A 17,337-nucleotide genomic window follows, 5' to 3' on the forward strand; every position below is an offset into this window, starting at 1 on the left:
AAATATGAATGTCAGCGCAGACCTAACTTTAGTTGTCATGAAACGTCACCGCAGACCTAGCTGAAAATGTTTAATAAATGGGGAGTATCGATACTGATAATTTGCTTGAAAACCATAAAAAGCAGAAAATTATATTGAACACAATCAATCTATATTTGAAACGACGGTTGTTGAACAAAAAATGCCTAATACAATCGAACTGTGAAACTTGTTTGAAAATGGTGTCCATTGTAAAGAGAAAAGGAGACGTCTAGGATACATCTTCTTGCAATGATTCCCTTTGCTTATCGCTTATTAATTCATTATCTGCATCGCTCGTTTCACGTTCTTCATAAGTCAACCCAATCCGCAGCTACAGTAAATTTTTTTTTCGTAATTTTAATCGTGAATAGTCGGGTTTTGACGATTTGAAAAAATCTGTAAAGTGTTCGTCGTCCGAATCTGGCATATATGGCGAAAGCATGGAAGAGAGATTTCGCTTTGCAACTTCCGTCTTTTTCCACCCGTTATGAAACAAGCTACTTCGAAATGCAAAAGAAAACAAAAACACATTTGCGAACATGAATAATCAATCCTTGCCAACCATTTCTTTAAGTTTCTTCAAAATTCTTAATATCAAATTTTAAAAGTTTTCTTATGAACCATCGATAGCGATCGATGTCGTTTCATAAAGAATTTTAAATTACTCAAAAATTGTAAGTTTTTTTTTTCCAAAATATCGATACCGTTAAAACCAGGCTATTGACATCCTATTGTTTAGCCCATCGCCAGATCGTAGCCAGGATGTCCCGGGCTATAATTTGTTTTTCATACTGCGTTTCAATGATAACAGCGGGCTATGTCTATTGATGATGATGACACCGCGCTCGTCACCGGCTCGGTTAAAACGGCTAAAACGATATGATTTTTCACCGTTTTACTTTATCGATATGTCAGAATTTTTGATAAGAACTTTAATTTTCGGTTCTTCAGAGGAACATCGAGAGTTTACTTTTATGCAGATTTTTATTTATTTATTTATTTATTTATTTGCCTAATCGTTAATCGAATCTGGAAGAAAGAATACTGTGGAACCTTTGCTCAGAGATCTTAATCATTAGACCACAATGTAGTTTTGATTGGTAATAGCTAAATTGCATTAACATTCTATCCCATATAATTTTCATTCAAATATAATCAATATGTAGGGGAATTATTTTCCTTACCCCAAAACATCAATTCATGACGACAAGGCTTCCCTTCATAACCAAAAAGCTAATTCAATAAATTTTTATCTCAAAAATATAAACTTCTGGAGATCAACAAACGCCAAAATACCGATGATTCGATGAACAAAAAGAGATAAAGGTGTAGTGGTGATCATTTATGAAATAACGTTTCATGAATGCTCATGTCGTTATTGCGAAGTGGTAAAGATGTTCCGGTGTTCATCTTTAAAATGCTTTTTCAAAATATATCAAACTATATATTGCATTGATTTACGAGAATTTAGATAACGATTCATTGAAATTTATATCACTACTAGTTGACCCGGCAGACGTTGTCCTGCATAGTAGGCGAGAATGTGCATTTCGAACTGCCCATGTAAAGTTCGCATAGGAATCACAATTTTAGTTATTCATGGTTTGCTCAACTTTACTCGTATTGTTCCCATTAGGAAGTATCATATAAACCCGTCGGAAACTATAACGAATGTTTCTGCTGAAGAAATGAAAAAAATCCATCCGGCCGTTTTCGAGTTATGCGGATACGAACACAGACCATTTCATTTTTATATATAAAAGAGAAGATTAGGAATAAATTAGTGTGAAGAAATATCTACAGAATTATTAAATTTTATATAAATGACTTTGAATGAGTTTTGGTTGTTGAGTTGGTCGAGATAGATGCTGACAAGAGATTCGTGTTTTATTTATACTGAATTTAATCCGCCGCATTTTGTGATTCCCTCCATAGGGAAGCGAAAAACGACTATGTTCCGGACACTTCTTAATTCAATACTCCGGGAGAGAGTTTCACGAGACACTTCATATTTCAAATTCCCGCACTCGGAACGTTATCTGAAACTCGAGAAAGTCACGCACCGGCTTCAATGAAATCAACGAAAACATCGATGACACGCAAAACAAAAATTGGTCAGTCCGTGTGACGCTTGCTTTGGTATATTTTGCTCGTCGATAATTTTCTTGCGTCATGACGTTTAATTTTATTGTTATTTCGTGTGTAGTATCTGGATCTCCCTCCCAGATTGATACCATACTCTGTTATGAACTAGCCCTGCATAAGGGGTAAAATACCAAATGAATAATACCAAAAACTAATATGAACAATACTTGAGCCATAACATATTCTGTTAAAAAATGAATTTCAATACCAAATGCATAACCAATTATTATTCAATTGGTATTGACATACCTAAGCATGTTATGCCTCAAGTATTCTGCATATAAGTTTTTGGTATTATTTTTTGGTATTTTAGGTCATATAAATTCTCGGAGGTCGAGCTCCTGATCGCAAAATTATTACATACGATGTGTCGCAAGTCATATTTGGAATTTTCTTTCCAATTTGGTAATAACGGGATAAAGATCCCTTATAGCCCAGGTGTAATTCGTAGATTGGACACTAGTGATACGCATGTTTTACTTTTGAGATCCTTATCTAGAATGCTATCAGAAATCAAGAAGGGGAGTGGTCCTTGATTCTAGTCTTAAACAAAAATAATAAAAGCATGAGGATTACTACTCTTGGCCACGCCCATCTTCACCGTAACTAGGGAGAGGAAGGAAGTGTTGATGTGGTACTTACTTAACGAGAGGCCACCGGCTTAGCGACACCCTCATAAATACCACGGAGTTGTATAATGAGGAAGGTATTCGTTGGGTCAGGATTTGCCTGTAGCTGGCAATGTAACCGTGGTGGATCTTACCCCATAACACACCACGTAAAGGTGTCTACCCAGCGTTTTTATTTATTACCAGACTAAGGCCGGAGTGGACTGTGCTGCACATAAAAGTCTTCTCCATTCAGCTCGGTCCATGGCGAACTCTATTCGATCGGAGCGTCTTGCAGAGTCCAAAGTACATACGAATTCCAGCCACTATGCGTCTCCGAATTTCTCTGCTGGTATCGTTATCGGCGGTCACCAGTGAGCCCAAGTACACGAAGTCTCCAACCACCTCGATTTCGTCACCACCGATAGAAAATGGTGGGTGGTGGGTGGCTTACATTGACCTCTCTTGAGCCTCTTCCTATCATGTACCTCGTCTTCGACGTGTTGATGACTAGTCCAATCCGTTTAGCTTCGCTTTGCAGTCTGATATAGGCTTCCTCCATCCTCTCAAAGTTACGTGCCATGATATCAATGTCGTCGGCGAAACCAAATAACTGGAAGGACTTCGTGAAAATCGCACCACTCGTGTCAATCCCTGCCCTTTGTATAACTCCCTTCAAAGCGATGTTGAATAGCAGACACGAAAGACCATCACCTTGCCGTCACCCTCTGCGCGTTTCGAACTACGCACATCACCCGATCCATCGTCACCTTGATCAACCGTATCAGTTTATCCGGAAATCCGTTTTCGTGCATTAGCTGCCATAGTTGATCCTGATCGATTGTATCATATGCTGCTTTGAAGTCGATAAATAGATGATGTGTGGGCACGTTGTATTCGCGGCATTTCTGTAATACCTGACGTATGGCGAACACCTGCTCTGTGGTAGAGCGTTCACCCATAAATCCCACCTGGTACTGCCCCACGAACTCTCTTGCAATTGGTGTTAGTTGGCGACATTAAATTTGGCGGCGTTCAGCAATGTGATTGCGTGGTAGTTGCTACAATCAGGGCTGACAATAGTCATTCTCGTCGTATGAAGAAAGCGAAAAAAAATAGTCTTCGTCATAACATTGCACGACGCAACACCCATTCGTTTTCTTCGCGCCGCATGCGTACAACGACGATAGTCGCGCAACCAAAAGTTATGACGATTTTCGTCGTCACTTCTTTATACAATTAATTGTACGTCATTATAGACGGACGGGTTAAAAACATAATGGCTTCTCAAATAAACAAATAGTAGGAACTTTGGTAACATAAATTATCAATAACATTCATAACGCTTTCATACGTCACTTAAAACTCATTATTACAAAGAATTAATAAAAATCTTCGCATGGCAGCTGCCGTTTGAAGAATAACGGTATGAAGTCTTCGTTCTTCGATGTAGTCATGACGATTTGGTTACACGACGAAAGCTAACGTCGTGCGCGTCATTGACGATGTGTGGAGTAGCAATGAAGACACTGCACCTCGTCGCTACTATGGCATTTCGTGCTATGACGATGACTATTGTCAGCCCTGGCTACAATCCAGCTTATCGCCCTTTTTGTAGATGGGACACACGACACCTTCCATCCACTCCTGCGGCAGAACCTCATCCTCCCAAATCTTGGTAATCACCCAGTGCAGCGCTCTGGCCAGTGCCTCACCACCGTGTTTAAACAGCTCTCCTGGTAGTTGGTCAACTCCAGGGGCTTTGTTGTTTTTCAGCAGGCCGATCTCCTCCTGGATTTCCTGGAGATTCGGAGCCGGAAGTCGCATGTCCTGCGCGCGTGCTCCTAGGTTCATTATCATACCGCCTCCGTTGTCTGCCATATCGCCATTCAGGTGCTGCCGCCACCTTTGGATCCCCTCACGCTCGTTTGTAAGAAGGTTCCCGTTTATGTCGTGAACGGTTCAACTTCTCATAGAACTTTCGTGCGTTATTAGCGCGGTACAGTTCCTCCGGACCAGTCCTTTTTCCTCCGGAAAATCGAGTTTTGTCTTTTCCGAGCCAGTTTGTATCGTGCCTCGTTCGCTCTCGTGTGGTGTTGCGGCAATCTCGCCCATGCTGCATTCTTCTCCTCAACTAACTGCTCACATTCGCCGTCATACCAGTCGTTTCTCTGATACGAAGCCACCGTGCCTAGTGCAGCGGTTGCGGTGCTCCCAGTGGCGGATCGAATATCTCTCCAGCCATCTTCAAGAGATGCTGCGCCTAGCTGCTCTTCCGTTGGGAGTGCCACTTCCAGCTGCTGCGCGTATTCTTGGGCTAGTCTACCGTCTTGTAGCCGCCGAATGTTTAGCCGCGGCGGACAACTCCGACGTGTGTTATACACCGTCGAAAGTTTTGAGCGCAGACATACTGCACCTCGTTGCAGTGGTCGGATTCAATATTCGCACTGCGGTAAGTGCGTACGTTCGTGATGTTGGAGAAGAATTTACCGTCGATTAGAACGTGGTCGATTTCGTTTTCCGTTACTTGATTAGGTGATTTCCATGTGGCCTTGTGGATATGCTTGCGGGGGAAGAAAGTGCTTCGGACTACCATTCCGCGGGAGGCTGCAAAGTCTATGCATCGTTGGTCGTTGTCGTTTGATACGGTATGCAGACTATCCGGTCCGATGACCGGTCTATACACTTCCTCCCTTCCTACCTGAGCGTTCATGTCACCGATGACGATTTTGACGTCCCGCGTTGGGCATCCATCGTATGTCTGCTCCAGCTGTGCTTAGAACGCTTCTTTCTCGTTGTCGGATCTCCCTTCGTGTGGGCAGTGCACGTTGATGCTATAGTTGAAGAAACGGCCTTTAATCCTCAGCTTGCACATCCTTGCGTTGATTGGCTGCCACCCAATCATGCATTGGCGCATCTTTCCCAGCACTATGAAGCCGGTTCCCAGCTCGTTGGTGGTGCCACAGCTTTGGTAGAAGGTAGCCGCTCGATGCCCGCTTTTCCATACATTTTGTCCTGTCCAGCAGATTTCCTGCAGCGCTAAGACGTCGAAGTTGCGGGGATGTAATTCATCGTAGATCATCCTGTCGCAACCTGCGAAGCCTGTCGACTTGCAATTCCATGTTCCAAGCTTCCAATCGTGATCCTTTATTCATCGCCTAGGTCGTGGCCGATTGTATCGAGTCGTATTATCTTGTATGTCGTTCGTAATGGTTGTTTTTAAAGGCGGCTTATTGGGCCTGCGCAAACCTCCTGTCTCGTAGGAGGGCCGTCGTGTCAGGGCTGTTTAGCGTCCCACCTAACACCAGAACTTGTGCTTGTGCACTTTGAGCGGCACACGGTCGCTTTGGCGGAGAATACTTGCGGATACATGCAGCTTTTTATAGAGGTTTAACAGGGCCCACTGTCAAACCTCACCACATTCTAGGCAGACGCCACAATTCGCAGATGGCCTGGAGATGGATCGTCAAGCCCTTGGACATAGTTCCTGCTGTCCCCCAGCGTTACGGGTCAGTAAAAAACTACCCCTGTACAATTCAGAATAACTCCAGAACCAAGTGGGCAATCCTAATTTGAGTCACTTGGCATAATCTAGAAACCTATCCGGTTCTTCTAAAAAATATATATATAAATCGGCTCAGGAACGACAAAGATATTCAATTTTTAAGTTAATTTTTACCCCAACCATCAGACGTATACCGGATATGAACTAAGGATGCTCCAGATTTCATTTTCTGATAGGGTAGATTTGCTATACATCGTCACTGTGATATATTTCGCCTTCTTGGTAAATCCATTTGTTTTTTCAACGCCTTAGCGCAATATTTTACTTAATTATGTTATGTTAATCATAAAGACCTAGGAAATAGCCATACGGTACTGAAAATGTTCTGATTATAAATATTCGATTTCTGATGAAAAATGCAACTGCAATAGTTGTCTCGATGCCAAGCCAATTTTTGTCCGTTTGAAGAACAGGGCAAAATAAACAAAAGCCGAAAAACTGATCAAACTTTTAAACTTATATAAGGTAATATAAGTCAACAATCTTAAGAACTATTCATAAAGCGCGATTACTCATGTTTTGATATAAAATAGTACAAATTATTAAAATTAAAGGTGGCGAAATATAGCACAATAAATTTGGTGATTTCAATTATCGCGAATGGTGAAAATCCATTGACTGCGCTGGGAATTAAACCTGTATTAATTTTCGCCATCGCTGATGAGTTGCAACATTTTAGAACGGAACCTATTTGCAACAGATATTCTGACGGCGCAACAAACACCGAGTTCTTTTTTTTACACGGGTGGTATTTAGTCGATTAAGACGTTTAGTGTTATTGAAACTATGAGTTAACCACATGAAAAAATCAAAGAAAAATCGGGTGGTATTTGAAAAGCTGTGAAAAATCAGATTAACCGGTAAATTAAAGAATACCAACCGTGTAAAAAAAATATTGGGTGTAGAGTTATAACAACGGAGAAAGATTGTCGCTTTTTGGGTTAGGGGGAAATAAAAAAATCATTTGATTAGACAAAAGATATTTTAGTTACTAGAAGTAACTAAAATATCTTTTGATTAGACAGTTCTGTACCTAAATGTTTCGGACAGCAGAACAAAGGGAGCTTCTGCGTTGTCCAGAGTCTGACAAATCAACACAACTTTTGTTGATCCTTCGAAATGCTTAGATTAGTTAATATTTAATGAGATTGTCTAAATTCTCAAAATTATTCAAACCTTCATTCTTTAAGCTCATAAGACCCTTTAGTATGTCCAAGTTCGGGCTTTTTTTTTTTGATAATTCGGATCTGTTACAGATTTTCTAGACATCCCTTATCCTACGGATTCTATAGACTCTCCAAAATTTACAGATTCATAATGAAATGCGGGACGTTTTCCGAGACTCCTGGTAATGCAGGACATATAGGCGTTTGTCCTCGTGTGGTATTGCAACAATTTCGCCTGTGCTGCATTTTCCTATCATCCACAAACTAATCACATTCGTCATCATACCTTGGTTTCTTAGCTAGGTGATCTCTATTTGGCCTTGTGGACATTCTTGCATGGGAAGAAGGCGCTTCGGACGCCCATTCCGCGGAAGGCTGCGAAGTGTATACATTTTTGGCCATTGTCATTCGATACGGTATGCAGAACATCCGGTCCGATAATCGGTCTTATTATTTCCTTCTCGTTCATGTCGCTGATAAGGATTTTGACGTCCCGCAGAGGGCATCCATCATATGCCTGCTCGAGCTGTGCATAAAATGCTTCTTTCTCGTCGTCGGGTCGCCCTTCGTGCGGGCAGTTGAAGAAACGGCCTTTTATTCTCAGCATGTATTTCCTGGCGATAATTGGAGGCCACCCAATCACACGTTGACGCATCTCATCAGCATGATGAAGCCGGTTCGTAGTTGGTTGCGCTACAGTTTTGGTAGAAAGTAGCGCACAATGCCCGCTTTTCCACACTTTCTGTCCTGTCCAGCAGATTTCCTGCAACGCCACAACGTCGAAGTTGCGGGAATGTAATTCATCGTAGAATATCCTGTGGCCTGGGTTGGGTCGTCAAGTTCTTGGGCATAGTCTCTGCTACTAGTAGATGAGACCATGTCGATGAAACGGATTAAACGTTATCATAACACAATACGGAAGCTTACATTCGTCTTGTTCTTGCAGTGTTCCATTAAGGATAGATCACATGCGGAAGAATATCCTGGTACCTGGGATACTTTATTACTTTCTAATCGCTCGTCCTCGTGTCATTTTAGTTCTTGGACTAATAGACTTTCCTCAGTCTAACAAAAAAAATCGGCTATTAAGCAAGACGATGCTGAAAATGGCTGGGTTTGATTCCCGGCCTGATCTGAAGATTCAGATAGAACACCCCTGGGAATAAGAGTATCAATGCAAAAATGATAATTTCGCTTAGTAACAGTATAGTGCGATACGCCAATGTTGCAGCTTGGGATGTTAGGCCAACAATGAATAAAAAGGCATTCTATAGAACAGTTTCTGCCCAAAAAGCCTAAAACTGTCTCTCACTAACATGATTACTTTTATTTCGTCGCAGGAGAAACACATATATTATTGAATATGAATTGATTCAATATATTTTTTCCCTGTTCGGCTGTGCCACTACGACCAGTTACCTATTAGATCTATTGTAGCGCTACCCGTATCCCGTATAAGTGAATGCCGAATTATTCCACTACCATTGTGAAGCAATGCAGTATCGGTGTCCATACAGTTCTGGTTTGGTTTTTCAAGAGCATAATGACAAGGTCAATATATAGTACAACGAGAATGAAACAGTGAAGTAGTTGCTATAAAACTTACCCAAAATCCGAAATTTTTACAACTTTATTTAAGCAAACCAGCACATTCCTTGCTGCCAAATCTCTGTGAACTACTTTATTGCGGGCTAGGAACTCCTGTAAAGAGATAAGTTTCAATTTGTATCCATTTTATTCGGAGCAACATTCCTCACCATTCCAATGGCTATCTGCTTAGCAAACTCGAGCAACTGTTTGCTAGTAATAATGCATTCCTCACTCTGGTTACGCTGGTCATTACTCAGCTCCTTATAATAGCATTTATTAACGACCAAATTTAACAGTTGGTCTTGTCCGTTTACTGCACTTTCGCTGGCCACGCTACCACACTCACAACCGGAAACCTTGATGCTGCAGGGTATCCTCGTGGTCCATGGCTCTCCCACTCTGTCATCATTCAACTCAAGTATTTCGACATTGCATTTGCAAGAATTTGTACATATTTGCATATCGTCCTTCAGGTCACTCGTCTTGCTTTCCACACAAAGGCCACCGTCATTATTCAGGTTGTCATTTAGCAGACGGTATAGTTTATTTTCTGTTAGTTTCGTCACCGGTGCGGTATCTGCCTGGCCCGGTGAGCTATGCTCCGAGATGTTTTTATATGCTAACGATTTTTTGTCGTGCAAAAAGGGGGCATCGAAATTAAAAACATTTTCAGGCTTTTTATTGCATTCCACGCTTGGTGAACGACACACGACGCTCTTCTCCTCAGTTGGGGACATTGATTGTTGCTTCTGTTGTGCAATGAAATTGGTGCGATCCCTGTTGCGCAGTACTTTATGCCATTCACATCTGTTGGGAGGATTGATAAAGTAAAGATTGTTAATTATGGTACAAATGTAATGTGACTGGTTTTTGTTCAATGGAATATTTTTTTTGTTCACTTTTCAGATTTCAAATCGTATCACAAATCGTATATCTTATAACAAATGCGCATGAATTTTTTTGACTGGTTTTAATTGCTAATGATCTATTACATTCATTTATCTCTTAGACTAGGTGTTCCGTGTTTGATTAACACTATCATCCTTATTTGCTATGATACATTTAAGTTATTATTATTACATTTCAATTGCCTTTGACAGTAAGGATTTTTCCTCTGGTTGAATTGAACCTTGTAGTAATTACAATAAAAACATTGTAAACTAAACTAAACTGAACCTAAATAAACTAATGGTACAAGGAGCTGATCATTGCAATAGAAGATTTCCACGATTTGAGTCTAAAACAGACCAATTGATCTTCCATGTCAACTAGGCTGAATACAAAGCCAATAGCAAATCATACATGTCCTTAGAGGCCATGGGCATAATTTACGATCTAAATATGTCCATGATTTTCTAAATCATCATAAACACCGCACTCTTTGAAAAATGTAAAAAATATATCTCAACGGCGCAGCACGGATTTCAAGGCCGCCTTCGATCGCGTTTATCATAGGATTCTTCTGCGTAAACTGCAGAAACTCGGTGTATCTATTGGACTCATCAATGAATCGCCTGCTTTGAGCGTGCTTACAGCGGCACACTAAGAGTTAACTTTGGTAAATCAGTATGGCGAAAGGCATCTAATGTTTAATATTTCGAAAATAGGCAATTTAATCGAAAAAATATTTGGTAGGCGTAGTAGTGGACACCTTACTGCATAACTGGTACCAAATAGTTTTTCGTGAAAAGCTCCTACTGTTGAGAAAACCCGCGTTAGATGTCTTTCGCCATACAAATTCCTGGTGGTTAACTCATGCTGGCTATTTTGCGCATATACTATAGCGCCTTGATGTGATAGCGGCGAGTAGCAAATCAGCCACTGCCAATAATTCATTGGTTTGAATCGTACTTGACGGGAAGATCAATGAAAGTAATGGGCCAAACACAATTGATACGTTTGCGTGCGTTTTGACAGTTTTCCCATGGAAAAACTGTCAAAACGCACGCAAACGTACCAATTGTGTTTGACCCATAAGGCTAGGTGCAGCGCATTCCAGGACTATCATAATCACGTCAGGTGTTCCACAAGGGAGTAATTTGGGTCCTCTCTTGTTTTCCCTGTTCATCAACGATGCTGCTCTTGTAGTGCCTAGAGGAAAACGCATCTTCTACGCTGATGATATGAAAATTTATTCCGTCATCAAAAACATTGGAGATTGTCTGGAGCTACAGAATCTGTTGACCTTATTTGAAGAATGGATCAAGCGTAGCCTGCTCGAGCTTTGTGAGGTCAAATGTAGCACAACATCGTATACCAGGGTAAGACAGCCGATTCTATTCAATTATTCTTTGGTCGGACATACTTTGGAACGCCTCAACATAGTTAAATATCTCGGAGTTTTGTTGGATTCTGAACTATCGTTCCGCCCTCATTGCGAAGATGTGATAATTCGCGCAAATTATAGCACGCAAATGCGGCTAAAGGTTTTTCCCCTTTTCCCGTCCCGTTCCCGACTCCAAAAACAGACGGCTTAAGCGCCACCTCCGAAGAGGACCGTCTGTCGAGGTTTGTTTGCCCGGCAAGAAACCCAACTCAGGGCGGGTTTTATGTATAAGAGTCCAAATAGCGATTTAGGGGACGAAACAGGAATTCAAACAAAAAGCCTAATCGAGATTTCACCAACTTAGGTAACGCCCTAAGCACTTCACAAAAATGGTTGGTGCTAACCGTCGTTCTACCAGTACACAAAGACACCACTCACGCGTATCATCATTGGAAGACTTCTCTAATTCAGAAATTACCAGCCGCTTCAGACACGTGAGTGGAGAGACTGATTTCCCAGGCAGTCTATCCTGGCGTACAAAAATAAACAAAAAAAAAACTAAATCAGTAGAACGACGCGAACGTGAGAAATCTCGAAGACAAAATAAACTGTTACAGGGAAAGCGCTAACATTACAAAACTACAGCCATAGAGTAACACAAACAAAAAACATATTGGCTTTATTCAGTTTTCATTAACCTAGGTTTTTATTCATGTTCCGTGTTCCTTCTTCTCTTTTTCTATCTAGCTTTCCCTACTGTGTGTGTGCGGATTTCTGTTTCTAGTGACGTCTAACTACTAATATCGATACTTGTCGATCTTCGAGCTCGGTTAATTTGTATGTGTGTGGAGTTTACGCATGCGTTTTGTTATTGGTTTGGCTTTGTACTCACGGTACCCTTTGTCCAGCAGCGGACGAATGCTGATGGTAAAGCAGAATTTTACCGGCGGGCCGTCGATGGAGGCGATGTATTGCGGCAACCGTGCCAAATGCGGCGATGGCGGAGTTCTGTCGTAGACTACGGCGACGATTGGTCCCAAAACGATGGATTGCTGCACAACGGAATTTCCCAGACGGTGGATGGTCCCGAACTGGTACTGAGACGCGCGCACCGACAAAAGATGGCGCAGATGACGACGATGGGGATCGTCGAAGGCTTGATGGTGTCGCGCTACGGGTTGTAGCAAAGAAAAAACTTGCGTTGGCCACTCTGTCGGAACAGTGGTTCCCTTCCGGCTTTCCCCTCAAGCCGAGACTTCTGCACGCTGAAGCGTGGGGTCGAGAGTCGCGTTTAGCTGGTAGTTGCGGTGTGCCGAGTTTGGGCCGTGGATCGCTAGAAGCGATTCCTAAATAAAAAGCCGTCGAACGGCTGTTCGACACATTTAACAAAAAAATTCTCCACACAACAATTTCACTAATTACCTTTCCTGTTTACAATCGCACACACAAACTTGACCGCACGTAACCTTTTGGCTTAGGTTATTGAACTATTGACTACACTGAAGGAACAAAAAGTAACATTTTAATTTAATCTAGAAGACTTCTCACATTTTAATAATTTACCAAATAAAACACACCGCGACACTAAACAATTATCACGCACTCTCGCCTCTTCCACGGTCCAGGTCAGAATGGACGAGTAGAAGTTCTTGAAGCCCTCAGAATAAGTGAGGACTTATTGCTTCGTGACCGGAAGTACGTGAAATTACCGAAGTAATTGCACGACTTGATCAAACGACGATTCTCATCAACCACGAATGTGAACCGATTAAAGCGCTATCTCTTTCGCTTTCCTTTTCGTCTGAATGACCTGTCTCGCTTAATTTATCTTTGGACTTTTATACTTTTTAAAAGAGAGCAATGCTCGGATTGACCCTCGGGTTTTATAGCGGAGTGGGATTGATTGCATACGCTTTAATTAATGAAGGCGACTTGAATGCAAGCTATGCGGATTTGAAGTAGTGCATTTTATTGGAAATGGGGACACTGAATATCTCGAACATAAATGACTATGGGATGCAAGTGAATTTAACAATGAACATAAATAATTACAAATAGAAAATAAATTAACATTGAGAACAAAAATAATAAATAGAACGGAAATATTTATATTAGTTTATTATATTATATGTACAATTTCACGATTATATTCAATAAATCTAAAAATAATATTTACAAAATAGTGACCATGTTACAAAATAACAGCTTGGTTTTATCCTGAGGCTTGCTGATGGGTTTCGTGACCCGCTGTGTTTGAAATCCCTCTATTGTGCTCTTGTACGCTCTATACTGGAGTCAACAGTGCTTGTCTGGTGTCCTTACAACAGAATTAGGATTGATCGCTTTGAAGCAATTCAGCAAAAATTTGTCCGCAATGCTCTTCGAGGCCTTCCCTGGAGAGAAGCTACGAACCTCCCACCGTACGAACACCGATGCACACTTTTGGGTATTGAAACACTAGAGAAGAGAAGGTCAAATATGCAAGCCGTTTTCATAGCAAAGATCCTTACGAATGAGATTGATGCCCCTGCTTTGCTCAACGAATTGAATGTATATGTGCCAGAGCGATCACTAAGACAATATCGTCAGTTCTTTCAATTGAGTGCAAGAAACAGCCGCTATGGACAATTTGAGCCGATAAGATCAGAGGAGCGACATCCAATTTTTTTACTATGGATATTGACAGGTTTGCCTGTTCGTTATTTTTTGGGGGATAAATTTATCCCCCAGTGTCAAAATACCTCAATACTATTTTATTTTGCAATAGTATGTGCGTGAATTTTGAATGTTTACGTTTTTACAGGAGAATATGATGCAAAACGCCCATATCACTCAATAATGCAACATGATACAATCATGAGAAAATAGAGAAAAGTTTAACGAATTATCAATTAAAACAATTTTACACTCGATTCCATGCTTCAAACTTAAGAATGTTCAACTTATTTGCTCAATTATTTAGAATGCTAGTTACACAAGGTACTGTCTTTGCCTTTGTTCGTTTTATATCATTTTCACCATCGCAATTGTTTATGTTGCATTCGCAGTGCACTCGTATTGGTGATTCAGAAAAGATGTGACAAAGATGGCGTAGCTTGTCATCCCCGTGGATAAGATTCATGATGTCGACTTTTAATCTATTCTTCGACCGCTACAACTTCGATGTCAGTGCAGCTGATTTCGGACGCCGATTAAGCGGCCAAATCCGTGAAGATTATTTGTAAATAATGTGTTAGTTTTTAGCGATGTGATTTTTGAATGTGATTTATTTATTAACTAGACTAATTGTTGCTATTTTAATGTGTTCTAATTGTAAAACTGTATGTTAAAAAAAAGATGCAGGGTTTTTATGCCAATTTATGGCTTTTCCCTACCAGAATACTTCATAGAGACAGATATAGTCAAATGATGGTTCACCAGGTTTTTTTTACACAGTTTGGTTTTAGTCGATTAAGACCTTCAGCGTCAATGAAACAATGAGTTAACCCCACGAAAAAATTCACAAAAAAATCAAAGAAAATTCAGGTGGCATTTAAAAAGCTGTGAAAGTTCGGGTTAACCGAGAAATTAATGAATTCCAAGCGCGTAAAAAAAATTGGGTGTACACAAGTAAATAAAAAAATAAATAAATGATCCAGAAGAAGAAGGAGAATGGTTTACGATTTATATCTGTCCAAATCGAATGTTCCAATTCATCCAAATCATTCTGGAGTTCATAACATAACCAATAGCAATCCATGATGTTCATATAACCGCCTCGAAGCCATGCGCATGATTCTAGAATTCAGACCAATTGGTCGCATATCAATTGTGTTCGGTACAAAACCAATAGCTACTCATAGTGTAGATATGTCAAAATCGAATGTTCTAAATATTTTAAATCACAAATCAGCATATAATTTGTCTTCGATGCATCCACCACCAACTTTTGTTGCTTCACGTTTCAGGCGGGTGTACAGTTCTGCCACCTTTGCAAATGTTCGGCCGACAATGTCCATTTCATCCGCGAAACAAATAAATTGACTGGATCTGTTGAAAATCGTACCCCGGCTGTTGCACCCATCTCTCCGCATGACACTTTCTAGCGCAATGTTAAACAACAGGCACGAAAGTCCATCACTTTGTCTTAGTCCCCGGCGCGATTCGAACGAACTGGAGTGTTCGCCCGGAATCTTCACACAGTTTTGCACATCATCCACCGTTGCTTTAATCAGTCTGGTAAGCTTCCCAAGGAAGTTGTTTTCGGCCATAATTTTCCATAGCTCTACGCGGTCTATACTGTAGTATGCCGCCTTGAAATCAATGAACAGATGGTGCGTTGGGACCTGGTATTCACGGCATTTTTGAAGGATTTGCCGTACAGTAAAGATCTGATCCGTTTTCGAGCGGCCGTCAACGAAGCCGGCTTGATAACTTCCCACGAACTCATTTACTAATGGTGACAGACGTCGGAAGATGATCTGGGATATCACTTTGTAGGCGGCATTAAGGATGGTGATCGCTCGAAAGTTCTCACACTCCTGCTTGTCGTCTTTCTTGTAGATGGGGCATACAACTCCTTCCGTCCACTCCTCCGGTAGCTGTTCAGTTTCCCAGATTCTGACTATCAGTTTGTGCAGGCAAGTGGCCAGCTTTTCCGGGCCCATCTTGATGAGCTCAGCTCCGATACCATCCTTACCAGCTGCTTTATTGGTCTTTAGCTGTTGGATGGCATCCCTAACTTCCCTCAAGGTGGGGGCTGGTTGGCTTCCATCGTCCGCTGAACTGACGTAGTCATCTCCTCCGCTGCCTTGACTTTCACTGCCTGTACTCTCAGCGCCATTCAAATGTTCCTCGTAGTGCTGCTTCCACCTTTCGATCACCACACGTTCGTCCGTCAAGATGCTTCCATCCTTATCCCTGCATATTTCGGCTCACGGCACGAAGCCTTTGCGGGATGCGTTGATCTTCTGATAGAACTTGCGTGTTTCTTGAGAACGGCACAGCTGTTTCATCTACTCGCACTTCGCTTCTTCCAGGCGGCGTTTCTTCTCCTGAAAAAGGCGGGTCTGCTGTCTCCGCTTCCGTCTATAACGTTCCACGTTCTGCCGGATACCTTGCTGCAGCGCGACCACCCGCGCTGCGTCCTTCTCCTCCAGAATCTGTCTGCATTCTTCATCGAACCAATCGTTCCGTCGACTTCGTCTCACATACCCGACGTTGTTCTCGGCTGCAGCTCTTTGACTGTATTCCAGTAGTCCTCAAAAGGGGCCCCATCGAGCTCACCCTCTTTCGGCAACACTGCTTCGAGATGCTGCGCGTATGCAGTGGCGACATCAGGTTGCTTCAGTCGCTCTAGATCGTACCGCGGCGGTCGTCGGTACCGAACATTGTTGATGACGGATAGTTTTGGGCGCAGTTTAACCATCACCAGATAGTGGTCAGAGTCCAGAGTCCTCAACCTGCACATTCTCTCGTTGATCGGCCACCACCCGATCACGTGCCTTTGCATATCGCCCATCACTATGAAAGCTGTTCCCAGCTCGTGTGTGTTGCCGTAGCTCTGGTAGATGGTATGATTATCTCTAAACGTTCGCACCATTGATCCCTTCCAACAAACCTCCTGCAGCGCTACGATGCCGAATCCACGGTCCTTGAGCACATCGGCGAATATGCGTGCGCTTTCGATGAAATTGAGAGATTTGCAGTTCCACGAACCGAGTTTCCAATCGCTAGTCCCTTTTCGTCGCAGTGGTCTTCGCCGATGGTTCCGGTCCGTACTCTCTTATTGATTGTTCGTTGCGTGAGTTTTTTTTGCTGGCTTGCAGGGCCTGACACCAAACCCACTAAATTTCCGGAGTACCATTCCTCCTTATTTCCGGTGGACCATGGTGCACAGTTTCACTTAGAGTCCCTCGCTGGCACTCGGACGATAATCAGCCGCCCCTAACATGGAGAACAGACGCTTTTGTGAACCGATCCTGACATGGAGAACAG

The 17,337-nt window shown here is 42.0% G+C and overlaps 1 protein-coding gene and 1 long non-coding RNA gene across 6 annotated transcripts in view; both read right to left on the reverse strand.

Moving 5' to 3' along the window:
- LOC134211601 (tyrosine-protein kinase receptor torso-like) overlaps positions 1-17,337 on the reverse strand; it is a 198,300-nt gene that overhangs the window by 3,029 nt on the left and 177,934 nt on the right. For all 5 annotated transcript variants that reach the window (XM_062688626.1, XM_062688627.1, XM_062688625.1 and 2 more), the window contains 2 exons: positions 9,263-9,902; positions 9,112-9,206 (listed from right to left, as the gene is read on the reverse strand). In XM_062688626.1, the coding sequence (XP_062544610.1) occupies positions 9,112-9,206; positions 9,263-9,902 (735 nt within the window). The remainder of the gene's footprint in view (positions 1-9,111; positions 9,207-9,262; positions 9,903-17,337) is intronic.
- LOC134211607 (uncharacterized) lies at positions 12,612-13,184 on the reverse strand. The gene is made up of 3 exons (XR_009979051.1): positions 12,925-13,184; positions 12,784-12,860; positions 12,612-12,730 (listed from the first exon to the last, which is right to left on the reverse strand). It is a non-coding gene; the product is annotated as an uncharacterized LOC134211607 (long non-coding RNA).

Source organism: Armigeres subalbatus, chromosome 2, assembly GCF_024139115.2.
Source record: "Armigeres subalbatus isolate Guangzhou_Male chromosome 2, GZ_Asu_2, whole genome shotgun sequence".
Classification (NCBI taxonomy): domain Eukaryota; kingdom Metazoa; phylum Arthropoda; class Insecta; order Diptera; family Culicidae; genus Armigeres; species Armigeres subalbatus.